The following is a 21,444-nucleotide window of genomic DNA, read 5'->3' on the forward strand; positions in this document are numbered from 1 at the left end:
GGAGTTTGTCCGGAACGGAAAGGCTAGTTGAACTATTGCGGCCTTGTATAACAGGCATCAACAATTTAGTGCCTCAGGCACTAAGGTTTCATGCAGCGCCACTAAACGCGGAGGAACGCGTGAACTCGTGTCTTGGTTATTGACATTGTCTCTCGTGCTTGCCTTGAAGAACAATTGTTGGATACAACTCGCTGGCTACTCGCTAATCGCTACTCACAATGACTTTCATTATTTAGGGACAACATATTCCATGTACGCGACATTCACCGTGTGAAGAGACGCGTTTATTGACTTGACTAGATGATATATAGCGTTTACAATTGATGCATGCCACCACCATGACCACAAAGCAGAATCCGTATATCTCGGCCACCTCGAGGTCGAAGTTGAGCGGCTTCCAATACGTTCCTACCAGCAATAGTACTTCCTCGATGAAGAAATCACCCAAAAAATCGAGCCAAACTGCTGCCAATGCCGACAAAGAAAACCAGAGGTCATGGATGAATGGCGTGGTCGAAGCCCCCAAATCCCCAAGCAAAAGCCTATCGTCAACACAACAAAAGGAACCAAAGCCATTGAGCGAATGCCCCAAAACGCCCGCCAACAGGATTCCTTTGGCCGACCTCATAAGCAATGCGGAAGATGCGATGATTATACCCTCGGCACAAGAAGTAACTCCCGACGATTATGTCTCTTGGCAGCCAGCTCCTATCCAAAGTTCCGGCGCAAAAAGTGGTACAGGCGGCCGGAATAAGAAGCGACGGCATAGCTCTTCCCCTACGAGTTCGCCTCTCAAGGATGGCGCCTCAAGGAAGTCAAAAGAGTCATTCGATATGAAACCCTTCCAGGGCATTTTGAAAACCCCTCAGACCGACATGGCTACCGATTTGTGGAATAAGTACATTGGGAAAAGCAAACTCGATGGAACCCTTGAAATACCAGCGAAATTCGCCAATCTATCCTCTTCACCCCAAACCCCGGCATCACAGCAGAAGTCCGGACGAGACTCTTCAGCGCTGCGCAGGTCAGTCAGTTGCAACGTTGATTGGCCTTCATCTAAAGCCAAACGGAGAAAGGTTGATGGTGCCGAAAGTGGCCGTACAGCCCGCGAAATTTTCTCTCGATCAAGGAGCAACGTGCTTGACTCTGGAAGCTCCAAAAAGTTAAGCTTTCTTTTGAATCGAATCCAAGACACGTTGGCAAATACAAAAGCAAGCCCTAAGGCTTTGCCGCCTTCTTCTCCTCCACCTCACCAGGATGATGTACGAGACGAGTCTTCCCCATCACCGTCGAAAAACAAGCAATATTCCAAAAATGCCGTTCGACGCCACATTCCTGAGGTTACCATGGGAGGGAAGAATCTGGAGGAACAACTCCGGAATACCCAAAATTCCAAGAACCTTAAAACCCCATCTTCGGAGTTTGGTGACGATGATTTCGATGATGATCTTCTGGCTTTAGTGGAATCATCAACGCCGCCGCTTATGGAACCCGCTAAGGAAGTGAAAGCAATATCTAATACGGCTACCAACAAGCAAATTTCGCTCAAACCAAGACAATTTTCATATTCAACTGAACAAATCAATGTTAAAAAAATACCATCAAAGCAATTATCTCTTCAAGACGACGATGACGATGACGAATTCGATGATGATCTTGAAATTGGGGAGGGTATGGAAGAATTACTAACTCAGTACGACAAGGGAGTAACTGCAGTGCAGAATAAAGCCCCGGTACAAAGAGATTATACACATAACTTTAATGAACACAATCATGGTGCTGGCAAGCGAGAAACCGAGGAAACGAACAATCAGCCTGCAAACGCATTATCAGATGATGAATTCGACGATCAGGATCTGGACCTGGAAGCCATAGATGAAAATGTTCTTCAGCAGTTGGAAGGTCAAACTCAAGTCGGTTACCCTTAGCATATTCATATCTATTAGATACTTACTGTGATATATGTGAATAGAAAACTAAAGCCCAAAAGGCTATCAAACGCTACCTCATTATCCAGATTGCACAAAGCACGTATGTGACTCAAAAGGGTCTTACACAACCCGAACAGGTCAGTAAAAACAATCGCGAAAATCTTCCTCGAGGCCACTTTGTAACTCATCATCATAGGTACTTTCTGTTGCGGACGAGAGAACGAACCTCAAAAAGGTCATTATTCTACGGGAATCATGGTTCGACAGTCCTTGCACCAAAAGCTCTTATATTCATTTGATTGGTGATTTCGACCATAGAGGCCAATGCATCGTGGACAACTCGCATAATATGATCATCCTCCATCCTGATCACCTCATTTCCGCTACTGTCGTCGCCGATGCGGTTACTTGTCAGCGACGTGCTGTCCTGCAAGACCGTATCAAAGCTACCTCTGATATCAACAAACCGCAGGTCTATGGCCATGTCCTGCACGAGGTTTTCCAGGAAGCCATGAAAGTCAACCAGTGGGATCTACAATCAATGAGAGCTTTGGTCGAACGAGTCCTTGTTCAATATGTGGAAAGTCTGTACGCAATCCATGTCAGTATGGTCGAGGCTATCGAATATGTGATGAGTAAAGTTCCCGAGTTGAAGGCTTGGGCAGATGTCTTTTTGCGTCCTCAGCCAAATGTGAGTGTCTTCCAAATTTCAGATCCATGGCGGAAATGGACATTGTATTGACTCCGCAATACAGGCAGAGTGTATGGTTGAAGATCGTCACGGATCTAAAGCAAACCTCAGTATTAACAAATTGCTGGAGGTCGAAGAACACATATGGTCTCCAATGTATGGCCTGAAAGGGAACGTTGATGCCACAGTCGAAGTCGCGTTCAATGACCAAGGTGACCAAAAGTCGTTGACTATACCATTGGAAATGAAGACCGGCAAGAAAGATACAAGTCATAGCCACCGGGCACAAACTTCATTATATACCCTTCTACTTTCCGACCGTTATGGTAAGGGGTTTCCCCCCGCCGAATGTGAGAGTAAGCTTGCTGATCTTTTCCCCAGACATTGATGTAACGTTCGGTCTTCTTTACTACCTAGAAATCAGAAAAATGTTTCGAGTCAGAGGCATTCGTCATGAACTTCTGCAGATGATCCAGGAGCGCAACCGGCTGGCCGGTTTTATTCGAGAAAAGATGGAGCTACCGCCGATGATTAAGCGACAGCATCTCTGCAACCAGTGCTATTCGAAGACGGCCTGCTTTGTGTATCATAAATTAGTCGATAACGGCAATAGTGAGACCAGTGGAGTTGGCCAGAAATTCGAAGAAGCCGTTGGTCACTTGGACTCAAGGCATGCTGAATTTTTCAAGAAGTGGGATAGTCTCCTAACCATGGAGGAAAAGGGCATGATGCGATTCAGGCGCGAGCTATGGACCATGCTCAGTACAGAGCGGGAATCTCTCGGTCGTTGCTTTAGCGAGATTATAATCGACCCTGGATCTGCTTATGAAGATGAAAACGGGTCGAAGATAAATCGCTACAGGTACACATTTGTGAAGCCAAAGACATCATCTAGCTTTTCTTTTACCGAGTCTCAGATCACACTCGGTGAACCAATTGTCATATCTGACGAGAAGGGCCATTTCGCCTTAGCCAATGGTTATGTCGTTCGTATTAGCCCGAAGAGAATCTCGGTAGCAGTTGACCGCAGGCTGCATAATGCGCGAGTCAGGTGCAAAGGGTTCAATCCAGAGCGCAACCAGAGCTTCAGGGGCATAATGGAAGTCGGCCAAAAGAACGGCTCGAGCTCAGCGGATATGGAAGATCCAGAAAAGCCGATGGTGTATCGCCTTGACAAGGACGAATTCAGCAATGGCATGGCCACTGTGCGAAACAATCTGGTCAGTCTGATGGAGAACTTTTCTGTATCTCTACAACTGAGAAAGCTCATCATTGAGGGACAAGCGCCTGAATTCAAGCCATCGCCCTCCACAGCGATGATGCATAGCTCTTCTCAGGCAAGCCTCAATGTTGATCAAAAGCGAGCAATCGATAAAGTTATGAGCGCGAAAGACTATGCTCTCATCCTCGGAATGCCTGGCACGGGAAAAACCACGACAATCGCTCACATCATTCGCGCCTTGGTCTCCCAGGGAAAAAGCGTTCTGTTGACTTCCTACACGCACACAGCAGTTGACAATATTCTTCTCAAAATTCGAGACGCCAACATCCGAACGCTTCGTCTCGGGGCGGTTGCGAAGGTGCATCCGGAAGTGCAGCAATTTGCTGACCTGGCAGCGATCCCCAAGAAGACGATCGAAGAACTGCGGGAATCTTACGAAGAGTCAAAGGTTGTAGCGACGACGTGCTTGGGTGTCAATCACCCGATCTTCAATGAACGCATTTTTGATTATTGCATTGTTGATGAAGCCTCTCAAATCACACTGCCTGTCTGCCTTGGCCCCGTTCGTATGGCGAAGACCTTTATTCTCGTGGGCGATCATTATCAACTGCCACCCCTTGTCCAGAACAAGGAGGCCCAAGAGGGCGGTCTTGATGTGAGCTTGTTCAAGCTTTTGTCCGATGCCCAGCCCTCGTCTGTGACGAACCTGGAACATCAATATCGCATGTGCGAAGAGCTCATGCTGCTATCCAACACACTGATTTACTCGGGGCGGCTCAAGTGTGGAACGCCAGAGGTAGCATCGCGGTCGCTCAATATCCCGAATCTACGAGACGGTATAAGAAGCCATCATGTTACATCATTGGCGGAGATGTCATCGGAGCGCTGCTTGGGCCCCAATCAGCGTCGTTGCTGGATCAAGGACTTGCTCGAGCCCTCAGCCAAGACAAGGCTTGTCAACACCGACACACTGCTAGGACGCGCTCCAGAAACTCTGGTCGGTTCTCGAATCACGAACACCAGCGAGGCAACGCTGTGCGCTCAGCTTGTTCAAGTGCTCATCTCGTCGGGCATTTCACCACGAGAGATTGGTGTCATAACCTTCTATCGGAGCCAACTAGCCCTACTCCGACAAACCCTACGCCAATACACCAACGAGTTGGAAATGCACACAACCGACAAATTCCAAGGTCGAGACAAGGAGATTGTAATACTCAGCTGTGTGCGCAGCAACAACGACAACCAAGTCGGTGACCTCCTTCGCGACTGGCGCCGAATCAATGTTGCCTTCACTCGAGCCCGAACAAAGCTCCTTGTGGTCGGGAGCAGATCCACGCTTCGCGACGGAAACGAATTGCTAAACAAATATGTCGCGCTCATGGAGTCACGTCAATGGGTGTACGATCTCCCCAAGCACGCCCTGCAAGACCATGTATTTGAGTCCAACGACGACCTGCTTTTCTCACCAACACAACGAAAGAGCAACAATAACAAAACACCAGATAAAACCCTCAAACGGAAATACAATGCTTCGGGACCCGGTAGTCCCAGCGCTACGAGCCCATCTGCTCAAATTAAAGTCAAACGGGAGAGAAAGATGAAGACGCCTGAAAAGCGCGGTAGTAAAGCTTTGGCTATGGAGAAGTTTATGCATAAACGGCCTGTCTTGCAGGATTTGATGAATGATTTTATGGGATAAAAGAGATAGGACAGGACTATTGAGATAGGCGTTTGGAAAGTGCATGTTTTGGGGTTTGGTAAAGATACATCCATTATTTCTTTATTGGCGTTTTTGGATACCTAATATAGAATATCAGATGGTTTGGTTAGGAAACTCTCATGTTTTTGATATGAACTACTGAACGGAATGAATTGTTTACTTTATAAAGAAATTCTGTCCAATAGTAAGATGCACAGTGCCATGTTTCGCTTTGGCATCGTTTTAATATCTATATCTAGTATACAGGGTATCTTCCAACGCCGCAGAATGCAAAGATGTTGTGTAAGATCAAAGCAAGAATATAGGGGAGTCCATATTATGACCAAGTCTACCAGAATCGGGTCAATAAATTGTAGACAATGCATACATGCTTAGATAAAAAATCACAGAAACATCTTCCACATTTCAATCAGCCGGAAGATTGTGGACCCCTGTCAGAGCAGCGTCGTTTCCGCCGCTTTTTCGGTGCATTCAGATACTCCCGAGTTCCATCTCGATGATATTTGAATCGAGCATGGTTATTTGGGTTGGCTCGGAAATCCGAAGGCATAGACAGCTCGTCGTGCACAAATTGGAGCGCATTTTGTGGAGCTGGGGGGGACGGTGATCGCCGCCGTTGGCGTTTCACATTTGGCCCTGTTGAGGGTGGTTGTGGTCGTGATTGACAGCCAACGCCGTGTAACAGATCGGCTGAGGAGATGCCTTGCAAAGCCGAGAATTGATGCGGGTTAACAAGCAAAGGCATCATATTAGTGTCCTCAGGGGCCTGTGAAGTGCTTCTGCCCCCTGGAGTATTGATGCCAACATGTGAATTATTGGCAAGGCCCCCCCGAACACTTCCGAGATAGGAAGGAAAGGCATTTATAGGCAGGGGGGCCTTTGGAATGCGAATGTTTGTGCTTTCAACTGGCACATTTATCACCTGGTGGCTACCAGGGAAGGTGTTTGTATCATTGCTGTGGATATTCACACCAGCGTGTATAGAGCTGGCTGCCTCCGGGATATCAAAAGAAGGATGAATATTGTCAAATTGGCCGAGCATATCAAAGTCGAGCATATTGAAGTCAAGCGCATTGAAGTCAAGCGCATTGAAGTCAAATGGAGTCGCATCACCAATGTTGAAACCGTCCATTGGGTGGTGGCTTTGGGAGCTTTCTCCCGACATATTGTTTTGTGGAGGAATTTCTTCGGCAACTTCTTGTTGTGAGCGCTTGATGCTCCTTTTTTCATGTCTAGTAGCTGCAGCCTCACTGCTGAATTGAGGATTTTGACCGAAATTGTTGACATCATTGGAGTACGATGTAATGAACTCTGGATCGGTCAATTGAGCAAACAATTCAGAAACGTAGTTATTGTCGTCGTTGGTTTTATGAGCATCGACGGGCATTGCACCCTGTAAGGCTTGTTGGGCAAGTGCAGAATCCATGCCAAAGACGGAGCAAAGGAGAGATTCTCAGCTGAGAAAGCAAAGTTTCTGGAAGCTGATATTAGTTGTCAAAGAAGGTTGTTTCAAAGCAAGGAGTCCGGAGCGTAATTTTTTTGGCAGGTAAGATGTATAGCTTCAGGGACTCATGAAAGGGAGTAAAGTTGGGCGGCAGGAAACCTGCTTCAAATACCCTACCGGCAGGCAGCCGCATCTCCCCGACCTCTATGTACAGAGCGAAGCACCAATAAAGTCCCAGGAAATAAAACTGTTACCCATGGGTCTCGCTTTTTCTGGGATTGAAAGGATAGTGTAGCCATCGGCATTTTCGACAGCGACTCGTCGGAAGGCCGAGGCAGACAGAGCAGTCCAGGCATTTAAGCAGTCAGTGTGGAGCCGTTGTTCTAGGCTACCCAAAGAGTCAGTGATGACTGACAGTATGCATGATAGGCAGAAATTCGCTTACATAAAAAGGGTGAATAGTTGAGTGATCCAGCGCGAAGCCATGGCGCCTTGCCATCGAAGACTAACGAGGGCTGTTGGCTGCGGAAGCGTAGACTCGGCGTGGGGTACGGCGTAGCGACTGAGATAGGGGTCGATCACGTCGTCAACTGAGATTCGAGGAGACCGTAGAGAGACCAGAGCAAGCCATTCAGAAACCTCGTTGCAGTACTCCTCCAGATCTCTCGGAGAAGACGAAGGGGGAATCTCGTCGAGGGACAGTGGCGGAATCTGGGCCACAGGGTGGGAGGTTTCTTCGAAGCGGCAGTCTAGAATTCTCGGATGATACTTCGCAAGCGCAGCGACCGCTGAGGGAGTCAGATAGCGTCGGCAACAGAGATGTATGTCTATTTACCTTGGTCCAAGGAATTCTGACTGGACGCATCGCAGACCAGGATCCAGGTGAGCGACGCATTCAGGACGTTTCGGCACGCCCATACGATCCTTTCGAATGCTCTTTTTCCGTGCAGCATCGACGGCTGGCAGAGATCAATCTCAATGGCTGTCCCAGACTTAGAACACGTTCAGTTAGACATGGAAAAGGACCAAGCAAGACGGACCAAATCGTTCCTTCGCATGTTTTCTGCCGCCGCTGCGGATTGGTTTTCCGGCAAGACCGGAGCGCTCGTACTTGTCCTTGCCGACTTGGAGCGTCAACGTGCCTGGCGAGTCGGGAAGGAGCCACCCGCGTCAGCAAAGCAACCTCAACCTTTTACATCTTTCTTCTTCTTTCTCTTCTTCTTCTTCTTCGCCAAGAACGTTTTGAACACTCACCATTGTGCAACGTAAAAACATCGTCCACCCCTGAGCGGCCTTCGGACTGCATGAGAACGCATCCTACGGGCGTCAGCTAGGCCAGCGGCGCAGGCAGAGTAACGGCGAGAGGATCCATACCTGACTTGACGAACGTGTTGAAAAAGTCGCCTTCCAGCAATGCGATGAGCGGCATGATGACTTGGATATATCGCGGCTTCGCAAGCTTGTCCTGCATCGAGCTCCATATCGCGTTATAAACCTCTCTGGGCATAATCAATTCCGTCTAAACAAACGTCAGCACGATATTCTCCAGTGACCAATTGCAAGGCACTCTGGGATCCCTTACAGTGTGCACCAATGCATGGCGTGATAGGGTCGTAAACGGCGCCTTTCTATACGGTGGCCGTCGATCCTCGACAAGCTCCGGCAACTGGCCAACAGCAATGTAACTTTTTTCGTGCGCCGACGCTCCCTCGGCGAAGTCGAGCATTTTTCGTGACTTGTCTGTGTTTTAATGCTACAGCAACATAAGGCAAGACGCTGTTGCGTCTTTTGAATGATTCGGTAGCTTATGTGATGTGCGTTACGATGCTTCGAAAAATTTTCGTCTTCGACTGAGGTTGAGATAAGCTCACGAGCTGTATTGTTTTGTGGAGAACTACCCCGGCATGCGTACGGTGGATTTGGTGCAACAATAGTTGGCCACCGAACCAGCCTCAACCGTTTGTTGCTACCATTCCCGATCGAATCATCCATCGTGGAGTGATCACCCAAGCCTCAAGGACCGTTCCTACATTGACGACTAAAGTTCGCATACATCTTTAATGCTTTCGTGCATTTGTTGCAATTTCAGCTGACAGCCCGACGATGATCTCGTGTTGCGCGTATTTTACGTTTACCTTTCGAGTAAGTGGACATGTCTTATTTCTACACCCAACTAACGGAGCTTTATCGATCGAACTTGATTGAAATTATGTGATCAATATTTCCGCCCTTGGGTTAGTTATGAGTTGCTCGTGGCAAGATTTTGGGAAAAGTATTCCCTATTGAGTTTCGAAACGTTGGAAATAATCATTGGGCAGTACAGCAATGGGCTTAGTGTATAAATTTCTTCTCTGGGGGAAAGCTCTACCTACGTTCACGCACAAAATACTTCTATCCTCAAAGTAGAGGACAATACTCGCAGCTGACTAATTCTTTCTTATTTAACAACTAACTGCGCACCTAGGCCGAAAAGGCAGCATTTGCAGCCTTGGTTGATATGAGGTTTCTGCCTAGGCAGCGCCATGAATCACTCTGTGCCATTACCATGGAAGATTGAAATGCTGCCTACATTATAGGTATCATAAGAGTAACTGGAAGTTTGATATGTATCCAATGAAATCATAAATCATTTCCAGTCCATTCTGATCTTTTAAATATTGCCTAATATTACAACCCCCCTCCAGCAGCACCAACAATCTTCAACCCACCGGCATTACTTCCCTCGGCCATTGTCGAGTACGCCAGCCAGTATCGAGATGGATGCCATGCTACAGCAGGCACGCCAGCGCTCGCCGGTATCTTGTGAACGCTATCCCCAGTTTCAGCGTGGAAAACCTCGAGACCGTTCGGTCCAACCTCCTCGCTTGACCCGCAGAGAAACCGCCCATCAAAACTCCAACTGACACCGCGTATAGTCCCGCCGCCTTCACTGGACACTGTTCGGCGGCAGACCCAGTCTGTAGTATCCCATAGCGATATCAACGCGTCACTTCCGCCAACAGCTAGATAGCGACCCGTAGGCGCGAGAGCAAGAGCTAAGCAGGCAGAGCTGTGTGCATTTAGTGTGTGTTGTAGGGTGAAAGACGGGTAGGAGAATATTTTGACTGTTCCGTCGCCTGTGGTGGCCATCAGGTCTAGGTCCGGCGAGGATTGGGTAGGTATGTGGTATGAGAATGTGGTCGCGTTCGTTTGCGTGTTCTGTGGGTGGGACTGTAATATCGAATACGTAGATGCCTTCTGCTCCGCGGCTCCGGATCCATTGATGGCGACGGCTGGTGTCGAAGGGCTCTCGACTGAAACAGGTACCAGAGTATCATCCTGCAAATAACACACCAGGTCAACGAAGAAACAAAATAATTTCAAAGTGACTTCGACCCTACCTTTCGCCCGACCATAACAACCTTCCCATCCGCCGACCACGACAGTGTAAAGGCCTCTCCACCCACATCCAATCGACTCACACAAGTCTTGGATCGCACATCCCAGAACCGCACAGTCCCATCGCTTGAACAACTAGCAAGCTCTGCATCACGCACCGGATTGAAAATCACCTTCTCAATCCCTGCCGAATGCCCGCGCAATTCAGTCGAGTATCTTGCATTCGCGCGTTCAGGATTCCATATACGTAACGTCCGGTTAGCCGAGCCGGTAGCTATAAGTTGTCCAGTCGGATTCCAGGCAAGTGTTCGAATGCTATTATAAGCAGAGTGATCAGTTTCCTGGGTATACGAGAAGCTTTGCGCTCATGAAGATAGAAAAGGTCTGGAAGCGACGAACGTGTGCGATCCAGGACCTCGCGCCGCAGGGTCCTGGTAACTCTGTGTCTTCAAAGAGCCGAATACATAGCCAAAGCGATCCTTGTGGATGAGCCGTCGTTCGGGTTGTTTCGAAGCCATTCTTCGAGCTTTTTGAGCTGCAGCTATTAGGATCGGGTGCGCGCAAGTGTGCTAGTTGAGGCACGCCCTCATCTGGTGCGACTGCGGTAATTAAAGTATATAAATAAAATAAAATAAAATAGTTCTGCCTGTTAGAATTCAGGACATGGCCAGGAGCTTATTTGGATAGGTATGCACTCAATTGTGCTGAAAGACAGTCAGAAGCTACATGATGAATAAATCCAGCGGGGACAATCAACTTTACCTGCCGCCGTCCGTGTTGCCTTAGGCATTAGCTATTCTACCGCTTCTCGTTCATTCAGGCTCCAACACCAGCCCGGCAACGCTATGGCTGAGTGAAAAGATGCATGGAAGCAACTCTGGATAGGACTTTTGATGGTATACTTCTATTTCCCTGGGTAGCAATATCAACGTCTGACTTGTATAGGAAAATTCGCCCAACGCGCCCACGCCAGTGCTCGGGAATTGAAGGTATACGCTAGATCAGTTAGAGAATATGCGATATACCTCAGCAAGAATGAGAACGGGGAGGGTGTTATTCATAGAATTTGCCAGATTTGGAAAATCACCCCCATGGGCAGATCATTCAATGTGCAGCAATGAGAAGATCGCATCTAACAAGCGTTTCAAGCATAAGAGAAGAGAATCAAAATGTCTCAATACACAAGGTTTGTTTCTCCAAGCCTCAAATATATGTATACACAATAAGAGATGAATTAAATAACAATGACAATAGATACTCCCAAGGGTATGAAGAAGTTGTCAACACCGTAGACCTGACTCCGTAAAGAAATAGAAAAGCCATGACAATCATTACAGTTCACGAATCTCGCCACCACCGACAAGAGCCCGTAGACTTATCCAAAATGGCCGAGAATATTATAGTATTATATAAGTTATTATTTCTTCTCGAATTTCAGAAGAAGAATTAGTTGCAAACAACGCTATTGCCCGGTGGCCTGCTCATTCCAGCCATTCCACCCCATTCCTCGAAGTAGTATGTCAAACTGACGGTCAGAGAAGTTGTTCGTGTCATCCGTCATATTGAATGAGCCATTCTCAAGACTAGCAGGTTCGGGTACGTAATCTGACCACATGGTATTCAGTGCCAGAGGGTTCTCCATGCCAAGTGTATCCATGGGAATATGCGACGAGGACATATCGAATATTGGAGAGAAAGACAAATCGCTTTGGTTGGCAAGACCATTGATGTCTGGGCTGAAATTCATGACATTATTAGAATTGGCTATATTCTTGTTTGCGTTATATGACTGGCCGTTCACCGATGATTGGTCTATGTTCGGAGGCGTAAAAGCGGTATTAGAAGACGAGTTCAGGGTATCTGGTGATGGATTATCGGAGATAGAGTTCATATTGTCACTGATGCTCACGCCAGAGGAGATATCCATGTCAAAATTCGTTAACAAGTTCTGATCATCCTGTCTAGGGCTGTTGTTGCGAGTCACATCTGATGAATTTCCTAAAGATCCATGAACATCTCCATGACCCAAAGGCTGTTGGTTGGTTTTAGGGGCATTATTTTGTCTCTGCCGATTCTGGAAATTTTGCAAAGATACCGAACCACCTCTACTCGCGGGCGAACTCTTATGGCTCACAGGGGCATCTCTGTGTAAACTCTCCTTTGCACTCAAATATGCTTCCGACGAGCTGATATGGACAAGCGGCGTGTATTCAACAGGATCTTTCATTGCATTGGCCTGTGATGAGTGTGTTAAAATTGTCGGTCAAAGATTTCTTAGTCGAGATACTCACTGTTTGTTTACTGCGCATGCTATTTATAGTAGAACCAAAACTTGTTCCACATAGATCCACATCTAATTGAATCATGAAAGACTCCGTCAATGCACTGAATTGTTTTAATGCTCCCAAAGCCGTAAGCAGGAATTGCAACGAAGACTGGACAGCTTCGTCCTCGGGTCGAGACTTCAAGTATTGCACGAAAACTCGAGCTGCAACGTAAAGACAGAATGCACTGAATGGGTTCAACTTATAAAATGTTAGTAGGTCCAGCGAAAGAAGGATTAATCCAGGAACTCACCAGAGACAAGTCAGTATGACTAACCATTCGCATAATGCTGGCAACTTGGTCTGCCGCAATGATACAACGTCTCTTGCTCTCAGCAGCGATCTGACTCAATTTTTTGTTCTTCTCAGCTTTAAAAATAGCCGCTTGGTGTAAGCAAATTGTAGATGTATGGATCGACATGTTGGCGAAGATAATGTTTGGATTGGATATGCCTTGTGGCAAGCGGAGCGACTGGGGGAGTGACAGAGCCACATTCAGAAGTATATTATCATAGGTGCGATGACGCTTCCAGAATTCACCGTTGATATCACCTTCTCTATCTTGAGGATCTGGCCGATGAAGATGTGTCAAGTTGAGGCCGAAAACACAGGCCATGACTGATACGATTCCTAAAGGAGACAGGTTTGCGATATCACCAGCCAGTACGTCTTTCAACGACGGTGTTGTTTCAGGCGTGCCGGTCATGAATGCTTCTTCACTAGCCGGTAGGTTTGTCATAATCTATCGGACAGAACGTTAGTAACAATCTTTCGTAAACGGCGTATAATGGGATGGTAGTATTGTGGCACGTACATCCCTCTCGTCGAATACCATCGGCCATCCTGTGCCAATACTGGCATACCGATCTTGATTGAAGCACATCCAGAACGTACGCCTTCTTTCTTCTCTATCAACCCAATCACGCGGCGGCGGAATACAATGTTTAACATCCAATCCAGCTCCGTCCAATCGATTGAAACACATCATAGCAGCCATTCTTGCGCCTCTTCCCACGCTTATCCATGCCCGGGGGAAATACATTTGTTTGAACTCGTATAGCGCGATGAGTATCCAAGCTTGGCAGTGAGTGATGCTAACCATATGCTCTCCGTGACCCTTCATCTCATCCAGATGTATGTACTTTCGTGCACGAGCATACATGTGTTCTTCCAAGAAACTATATTTGGGGGTAAGGGCTGCAGCCAATGCCCACATGATATAGCGTAGACAGACAGGAGGGCGCATGTGGGGAGCTAGATCCATAGCGGCGAAGAATCGAGGACGATGAATCATCGGATTGGACGGGTGAATCTTTTCAAAGTAAACATCGAACCTTGACCTCACTGTAAGCGAAATTTGCCTTTGCTCCTGAACTTGCAAAATGACTCACAATTCATCCATGACTTCCTGAGCAGGCAAGGCTTCCTCTAGGCCTAAACTGATGACCTCCCATGACTTTTCAGTTTCTATCGCCGAATTCGCTGCCGAAGCCGCATTTTGATGACCACCAGACTGGCTCATGCGTTCTGAAGATCGCGAAATAGGCTGATTTGAAAAGTTGAAGAGGTCTGGCATAGCATCAGATGTAGCCGAGGGGACGCTTGTGTTCGGAGGCGCATTATGGCTTGTTTCATTCCAAGAATTTTCGGGCTCGTGGTTCTTCAAGAGAGTTTCAACTTGAGCTGATACCGAGTAAGTCAGTCAGTCGGTGAACATATCCTGTATACCAACAAGCATTTAGGGCTACCGTCGCAACATACCTAATCGGGCTTCTAGCTGTTTAACATATCCTCTCTTTGGACCGCTCTTCTTGCGCACCTCGTCGTACGCGCAGTTATGACCCACACGAGCACATGTTCCGCAGCTTGGCTTTTTGCCGTCACATCTTAATTTCCTCTTCCTACAGACAACACATGCCATTCGTTTCTGTCGAGGGATCGGGTTGCCCTCGTCTTCGTTGGCAGAATTGTTGCCGCCAGTATTTCCGGATTGAGAGCGTGTGGGCTGCTGAGAAAGATCGTTGAAATAATCGTCGTCCTGATCCGCCATGGCTAGATTTGAGCGGATGGGGCGCCGATATTGATGAAGAAAGCCCCGGTGCTCTCGCGATATCTAGTTGCGACTCGGGTTAAGGATAGTCGACTGTTTCACCAATGTATCGACCCAAATATAGAGCCTCCAGTGTAATCTCGAACCCTCAGCAGGCGCACTCGCAGGATACGTTTTCGATGTTGAACGGGATATTGGATGATCTAATGGACGCCACTGAACGCTGTGAGGCTGAACGACGAAGTCCTCCTCGGGGACGTATAGATCCAGTAAGAGATATACGAGCTTGCGCTCTAGATAGTGACTCTCGACACGCCAAATCACCAAAGCAAGATGGTGATCATGCCGCAAATGCGATAGATTCCAGAACAGACGCATAGAGGCTTCTGCCTGGGGACATGATTAAGAAGCGGATTCCCAGACATGCTGACCAATCATGCTAACCGGCCCTGCCCCACGACCGCAAGCCGACGCCAAGCCAGTTCTGGAACGACATCGAAGACCCCGTGTGTATAGTGTAGATAGCGGATAATAGTAATACATTCATTGCTCACTGCGCAGCCCTAGACCGTGGCAAGAGATGGCAGCTCCAAGCAGAAGTCTAATACAACATAGGACGTTCCATTATTATACAAGTTATACAAGCTACTCCCATGATAAAACTGTACAGCGCAGATCTCTCCAGCAGACAAGAGTTGCCAGACCCGGATCACGTCGAGGCGAGTACGCTCTGCTGTCCGTGCAAGAAAATGGCAAATGCATACTGCTACTGCCTTAATTGTAGCCACGACGACGCTTTCCCTGGTTGCGGACACGAGGGACCACGACAGCTTTGTTGATCTTCCATTTAGGTCGGGTTTTGTAGCCAGATTTCGTCTGTGAAAGATAAGTTAGTGTATCGCCCAAAAGGATAGAAGAGTAACGAAAGCCACGTACCGGTATTCCCCATGGACTCTTTGGGTGTACATTTCCTTTGGATTTACCACGTCCACCACCGTGAGGGTGGTCCATAGCATTCATTGCAAGACCTCGCACCGTTGGGCGGATATTGAGCCATCGTGAACGACCAGCTTTTCCAAGCTGTCTATACTGGTAGTTTGGATTGCTAGCAACTCCAACTGTGGCACAGCAATCCTTATGGATCAGACGAACTTCACCGCTCTGAAGACGAATCGTGACGTGGTTGGCATCGCGTTCAAATTTCTGACGATCCTTTTGAGTGAGTTTCTTCTCTTCGGTCTCACCAGCTCCACTTTCAGCCTCCAAAAGCTGCTTGCGCTCCTCGTTCTTCTGTTGCTCGGTTCCCTTAGCAATAACAGTGGCGAATGTGCCTGCGCTTCGACAAAGCTGACCACCTTTATCTGGCCGTAGGCCGACATTGAATATCAGCGTGCCAACCGGGATCATATGTAGAGGCAAGCAATTGCCTCGCCATGCTGTCCGTGCGGCAAGAACACCTGGATCAATCATTCCCCCCATACTCTTCCAGAGATCTTCCGGTATACCAGACATATAACTCTGAATGGTATCCCCAGCCCTCATGCCATCGGCCGCTAGGATGTAGCTCAATTTGCCGTCATTCACAGAGCGGACTAATGCAATATGTGCACTTCGGCCGGGATCATGCTCAATTCTTTCCACGACATGTGGTCCTGGAGCCTGTCTGCGAAAGTCTACCATTCGAATTCGCCGCTTGTGACCACCACCTCTGTGTCGTACTGTGATTCGGCCTGAATGATTACGGCCACCCTTTGCATGGCCTCGCTTGGGAAAGGTCAGTCTGTGTAAGGGTCGGCCCTTCCATAAGTGATCGTTGATGGGTCGTCGCAAATGTCTCACACCGGGTGTTCGAGGCTTGTATGTCCGGACTAGGACGCCAGCTTCATCTCGGGTCGGAGGAGGTGCGAAAGCGATACTGGGGTCGTAAGACGACGATTCTTCGACTGGGGCTGGTTCGGTTTCTTGGATCACGTTTGAATAGGATCGACAAGATGCTGACGATATGCCACGGTATGGGAGCTTCAACGCTCTGAGAAAGAGTCGGGGCTGCAGAGAGAATGCCATCTTGATCAATATAGCAGACCACAGACCACGTCCGCGTCTAAAATCTCAACGGAAGGCGAGTAGGTCGGCGAAGTGTTTCCTGGGAAAACGGAAAGACTGGGCAAACACAAAAAAAAAAGGAAATAAGGAAAAAGCACAATTGGCAGCGCTAGGTAGTACGTCAATGAGAACAGAAAACCTAGGCTTTATTAAAGCCCGATTGTCAATGTGTCTCAATTGGCCAATCTGCCTGCCGCTGATCAAGACTTGCTTCCTATCCCAACTTTTGCTTCCGAAAAGTAGCCTGTGGCTTGATCACACGCGGCACGTGACACTATTGACACCGCCACATCCAGTGCCTGAGGGAACATGTGGCGGTGCCCCAAGTCAGGTGACCTGGTCGTCACGTTGCGCGGGCGGCACGCTTGTTGTCGGAGCAACGGCGTGTTTACCGGCTCCACTCGCGCGCTCCTCGCATAAACGCCTGCGTACAGTATTGTACGTATCAGGTAACAACGCCTCAACCACGCGCTTGCAGGCGGTAATGAGTAATTTACGGTTAGATTACCAGTCGCACTAGTTTACACAGCGCAGCGTGCCTGGGCAAGTTTTCCATAAAACGGCAGTCGCGTCATCATCTGAGCTTCGGTGTGTGTATCCCAGCATCGCCATCTAACTTATCCTCCTCCTATATCTATCGCCCTCGCTCCGCTGCTGCTTGGCTGCAGATCGCCATTCCTGCCCATTGTATCCAATCTCTTTCAGCTTTATCCGGTAAGCAGCATTTTTTCTGTCTTTCAATTTCGTTAGAAAACGCGAGGTTTGGGCTTGGCTGGCAGTGGGGCATTACCGTCTCCGACAGGATCCACGCTAAAAGCCCAAGAGCCAAACATCGCCTGTGCCCTCACGACCTCTTCAATTCTGCTTTGCTGGAAGCTTGCCGCAGACTCATTCTCTCTATACAAGACGTGCACATTCCTCAACCTATTCACATTTGATCCATTCTCACAAACCTGCAGAGAAATTCTTTACTCGCTGGTCTGCACACGCTTATAGCTTACTCGTCGCGTTCTCATCACCGTGTCCGAAGGACAGCAAAACTTTGCCAACAACGTGACTAGACAGAATTATCGCTCGAGGTGTGTGATATCGCGCGTCAATACCTTTCCTTTCAATCATTTCTCCCACGGGCGCGCTTGCTGACCGTGTTTCTCATAGAAATCTTAGCATCGATTGAATATATTTCCACGTGTGTGGTATGCCTAGGGATACCTCATTCTTTGATATCTCCACCCCAAGGTCCAAGGCTAATGGAATGCAGCACGAATAACTGTGACAACCACCCGGACGATCGTCGCCATCGATACTAGCTAGTAGTACTTTACCTCGAACAGCCCGTTCTCTGTGACTACGTCTCTTTTCCTACCCGTCTTTTTGACGCGTTTCTTTCCCCTTTCTCTTTTTGAAGTTGATCGTGATTATGCCTCCGGTAAGCTATTAATAACTTCTTTCTCTTTTTCTTCGCGTCATTTACTGGTTGCTTGATCACCTTCACGTCCGTCCATGTCCTCATTTACCGTTCTCCAGGCCCGGAGTCTCCGTCAAAGGACGGTCACAAACGAGAATGACGAGAATAGCACGTCTACACGCCTAACAAGAGCAAAGGCCGCTGCCCTAACCACCTCAGATGCTACAACTGTTGCAACAAAAAAGCCACTGCAAAGCAAGAGGGCGAACTCGACAATGGTTACCTCAAATGCCGGTCAGAAACGACGACCTGCACTTGGTGATGTTAGTAATGTGAACAAAACGGATCTCATTGACGCGAAAGATGTCAAGAAAGCAGCAGCCAGTAAGACTGGCCTTACATCAAAGGCTACATCCCAAGCAGGTGGTGTGCAAAAACTCAGCAGATCTAACACGACCCGTGCTGCGCTTGGTGTCAAGGACACCAACAAGAAGAATGCTACTGTTGAAGTGAAACGCCCTGGAAGCGGGTCTGGTGTTGGTGGAAGTTCAATGAAGCGTTCATCCAGTCAAAAATCTGTCAAGGAGGACATTTCTCACAACGAAGAGCCTCCTCGCAAGAAGGTTGACGTCGAGAAGAAACAATTGGCGACCATCCAGCAGCAGGATGTCTCTGAAAGCGCTGGTGAAGCCGCAGTCGACGCAGTTGGCATAAAGGAATTGCAAGAGGAAGGAGTCGTCGACCTCGACACAGAAGATCTCGATGACCCTCTGATGGCTGCTGAGTACGTGGTGGATATCTTTGACTATCTGAGGGATCTCGAGCATGAGACCCTTCCCAGCCCAGACTACATTGATCATCAACCGGAACTTGAATGGAAGATGCGTGGAATTTTGATTGACTGGTTGATCGAAGTCCATGCGAGCTTCCGACTCCTCCCCGAAACTCTCTTCTTGGCTGTCAACATTATCGACCGCTTCCTTTCTGCCGAAATAGTTTCATTGGATCGTCTACAGTTGGTTGGTGTAACTGCTATGTTTATCGCGTCAAAATATGAGGAAGTCCTGTCGCCCCATGTTGCAAACTTCAGCCAAGTCGCAGACGAGACATTCTCAGATAAAGAAATCCTGGACGCGGAGAGACACGTTCTTGCTACGCTGAACTACAACATGAGTTACCCCAACCCAATGAACTTCCTTCGTCGAATTTCCAAGGCCGATAACTACGATATCCAAACTCGTACCTTGGGCAAATACTTGATGGAGATCAGCTTGCTCGATCATCGCTTCATGTCATACAAGCAGAGTCATATCGCAGCAGCTGCAATGTATCTCGCTCGTCTGATCCTCGAGCGATCCTCGTGGGACGCTACCCTTGCACACTACTCCGGTTATATGGAAGACGAGATCCAACCGGTCTTCCAGTTAATGGTCGACTACTTGCGCCGGCCTGTCGCCCACGAAGCTTTCTTCAAAAAGTACGCCAGCAAGAAGTTCCTGAAAGCGTCTATCGTCACTCGTCAGTGGGCAAAGAGGTATCACTCCCTATATGTTGACGGCGCACTCGACGACCACGACGACCAGGCCCACAGCTGATGCTGATGAAACGAGCCACGACACCTTGATCCTTATGACGTCCTTCGCATGGGACTTATAACCGGTCGGCGCTATAATAGGATTGATTTCGTTTTATATCGGGGCGTTCTCTCTATGTTTATGCGGGCGCTGGCGAATGGATCATTTGCATATTACGACGGCATTAGTATTCCAACTTTCTACCTTTGCACTGGCGTTACTTCTTTCCTCTTGGTCTTTTTACATGCGTTGCGTTTGCTTCTATTCCTGTAGGTAAGACCACTCACAATTGTTGTTATAAAAAGGAGATCGGTAGCATGTGGAATATGATATGCCATGCATACGGAATGCGTATGGCATATGCACAACATGTTCATACCACCTATCCAATTGTAAGTTGCGGTGGCTTGTTGCGTTTTTGTGTGATATGTTATTCTTTTCTTTTTTCGTTTTTTGGTTCGTGGAAGGGGGCGCTCGCATGCTCATAGGCTTGGATGTTATACACTGATTGACTGTACTAATTGGAGTTGTAAATAATGCTTTTGATTCTTAAATGCGAGACAGTTACGAGAATCCGCTGGTCTTCGTAAATGTAGCTTTTGAAGGAAGAAGTGACACAATCCGTGGCGTGCCTGCTACCTACCTACCTAGGTAGGTATATTAGTTGTCGAGTCACCACCGCCTTCTGCCTACCACGCTCCAAGTTCCGGTTTTCAAATCACTACTAGTCTGCCGTGACAACACTGGGCGAGCAATCCACCAGAGCTTGTCTTCCGCAGCCAGGGCCTACTGCCTGGTAGCTCAGCCTTGTTCGTCATGCGGGGTTCTATGCAGACCTTGCCAGTGGCAGTGTCACAGGTGCCAACATGAAGAAGTCTGATCCCTGGCCATACCTCCTTCCCCAGCATTGATAACTCGAGGTGAGCTTCGTGGCGGTTTCGAAGGCCTTCAAATCGTGCTCATGTGTTGGATGTGCGCAGATCACGACATCATTAAATATCTTCTGAAAAATGGAAGCCCAACCCAGGGCGGTTTTCCATGACTTTACCGTGGCCTGGATTTGCGCATTACCGTTAGAGATGGCCGCCGCCGAGACGATGCTGGACGTAAAATATCATGACTTGCCCACGGATTCCAAAGATCAGAACACGTACGTCCTCGGCAGAATCAGTGACCATAATGTGGTCATCGCGTGCCTCCCGTCTGGCGTCTACGGTACAACTTCAGCTACAATGCTAGCTGCGCAAATTCACTATACTTTCAGGTCGATCCGATTCAGCCTCATGGTTGGGATTGGCGGAGGAGTCCCAAGCAAGGACACCGATATCCGTTTAGGTGATATTGTTGTTAGTCGGCCGACGAGAGACTATGGTGGCGTGATACAATATGACTATGGCAAGACGGTGAATGAAGGGCGCTTCCAAAGAACCGGGCTCTTAAACAAGCCACCACCGATTCTCCTGACAGCGATTGCCAAAATGCAAGCCCAGCATATGTTGGGCCTTGAGCGGATGTCTAATTTCTTGCATGAAGCTTCATTACAAAATGCGTCATTGAAGGATATGTTCACGTACTGTGGCAAGGAGCATGACTTACTCT

At 48.1% G+C, this 21,444-nt stretch overlaps 7 protein-coding genes across 7 annotated transcripts, besides 1 other annotated feature; 2 read left to right on the forward strand and 5 right to left on the reverse strand.

Moving 5' to 3' along the window:
• Positions 1-338: 338 nt before the first annotated feature.
• Positions 339-5,543, forward strand: UA08_04635 (hypothetical protein; the record flags this gene model as incomplete). The annotated part of the gene is made up of 5 exons (XM_020266926.1): positions 339-1,913; positions 1,973-2,068; positions 2,128-2,622; positions 2,687-2,948; positions 3,004-5,543. The coding sequence occupies 5 exons, from the start codon at positions 339-341 to the stop codon at positions 5,541-5,543; spliced, it is 4,968 nt and encodes a 1,655-aa protein (XP_020120106.1).
• A 430-nt stretch (positions 5,544-5,973) lies between these two features.
• Positions 5,974-6,990, reverse strand: UA08_04636 (hypothetical protein; the record flags this gene model as incomplete). The annotated part of the gene is made up of 1 exon (XM_020266928.1): positions 5,974-6,990. The coding sequence occupies one exon, from the start codon at positions 6,988-6,990 to the stop codon at positions 5,974-5,976; it is 1,017 nt and encodes a 338-aa protein (XP_020120105.1).
• Positions 6,991-7,212: 222 nt separating this feature from the next.
• On the reverse strand, positions 7,213-8,734 carry UA08_04637 (hypothetical protein; the record flags this gene model as incomplete). Its single annotated transcript, XM_020266929.1, has 7 exons — positions 7,213-7,396; positions 7,454-7,796; positions 7,844-7,990; positions 8,049-8,150; positions 8,263-8,325; positions 8,383-8,527; positions 8,591-8,734. 7 exons carry the CDS (start codon positions 8,732-8,734, stop codon positions 7,213-7,215), a joined length of 1,128 nt encoding a protein of 375 aa, XP_020120293.1.
• Positions 8,735-9,675: 941 nt separating this feature from the next.
• On the reverse strand, positions 9,676-10,904 carry UA08_04638 (hypothetical protein; the record flags this gene model as incomplete). The annotated part of the gene is made up of 3 exons (XM_020266930.1): positions 9,676-10,326; positions 10,470-10,701; positions 10,786-10,904. The coding sequence occupies 3 exons, from the start codon at positions 10,902-10,904 to the stop codon at positions 9,676-9,678; spliced, it is 1,002 nt and encodes a 333-aa protein (XP_020120294.1).
• Positions 10,905-11,848: 944 nt separating this feature from the next.
• Positions 11,849-14,760, reverse strand: UA08_04639 (hypothetical protein; the record flags this gene model as incomplete). Its single annotated transcript, XM_020266931.1, has 6 exons — positions 11,849-12,622; positions 12,678-12,911; positions 12,988-13,452; positions 13,525-14,044; positions 14,102-14,393; positions 14,472-14,760. The coding sequence occupies 6 exons, from the start codon at positions 14,758-14,760 to the stop codon at positions 11,849-11,851; spliced, it is 2,574 nt and encodes an 857-aa protein (XP_020120291.1).
• Positions 14,761-15,534: 774 nt separating this feature from the next.
• On the reverse strand, positions 15,535-16,824 carry UA08_04640 (hypothetical protein; the record flags this gene model as incomplete). Its single annotated transcript, XM_020266932.1, has 2 exons — positions 15,535-15,636; positions 15,697-16,824. The coding sequence occupies 2 exons, from the start codon at positions 16,822-16,824 to the stop codon at positions 15,535-15,537; spliced, it is 1,230 nt and encodes a 409-aa protein (XP_020120292.1).
• A 1,542-nt stretch (positions 16,825-18,366) lies between these two features.
• On the forward strand, positions 18,367-19,866 carry UA08_04641 (G2/mitotic-specific cyclin-B; the record flags this gene model as incomplete). Its single annotated transcript, XM_020266933.1, has 1 exon — positions 18,367-19,866. One exon carries the CDS (start codon positions 18,367-18,369, stop codon positions 19,864-19,866), a length of 1,500 nt encoding a protein of 499 aa, XP_020120289.1.
• Positions 19,867-21,414: 1,548 nt separating this feature from the next.
• Positions 21,415-21,444: part of a repeat region (Identified by RepeatMasker using a combination of RepBase library and repeat library created with RepeatScout) that runs on past the window's edge.

Source organism: Talaromyces atroroseus (assembly GCF_001907595.1).
Source record: "Talaromyces atroroseus strain IBT 11181 chromosome Unknown scaffold_5, whole genome shotgun sequence".
Taxonomy (NCBI): Eukaryota; Fungi; Ascomycota; class Eurotiomycetes; order Eurotiales; family Trichocomaceae; genus Talaromyces; species Talaromyces atroroseus.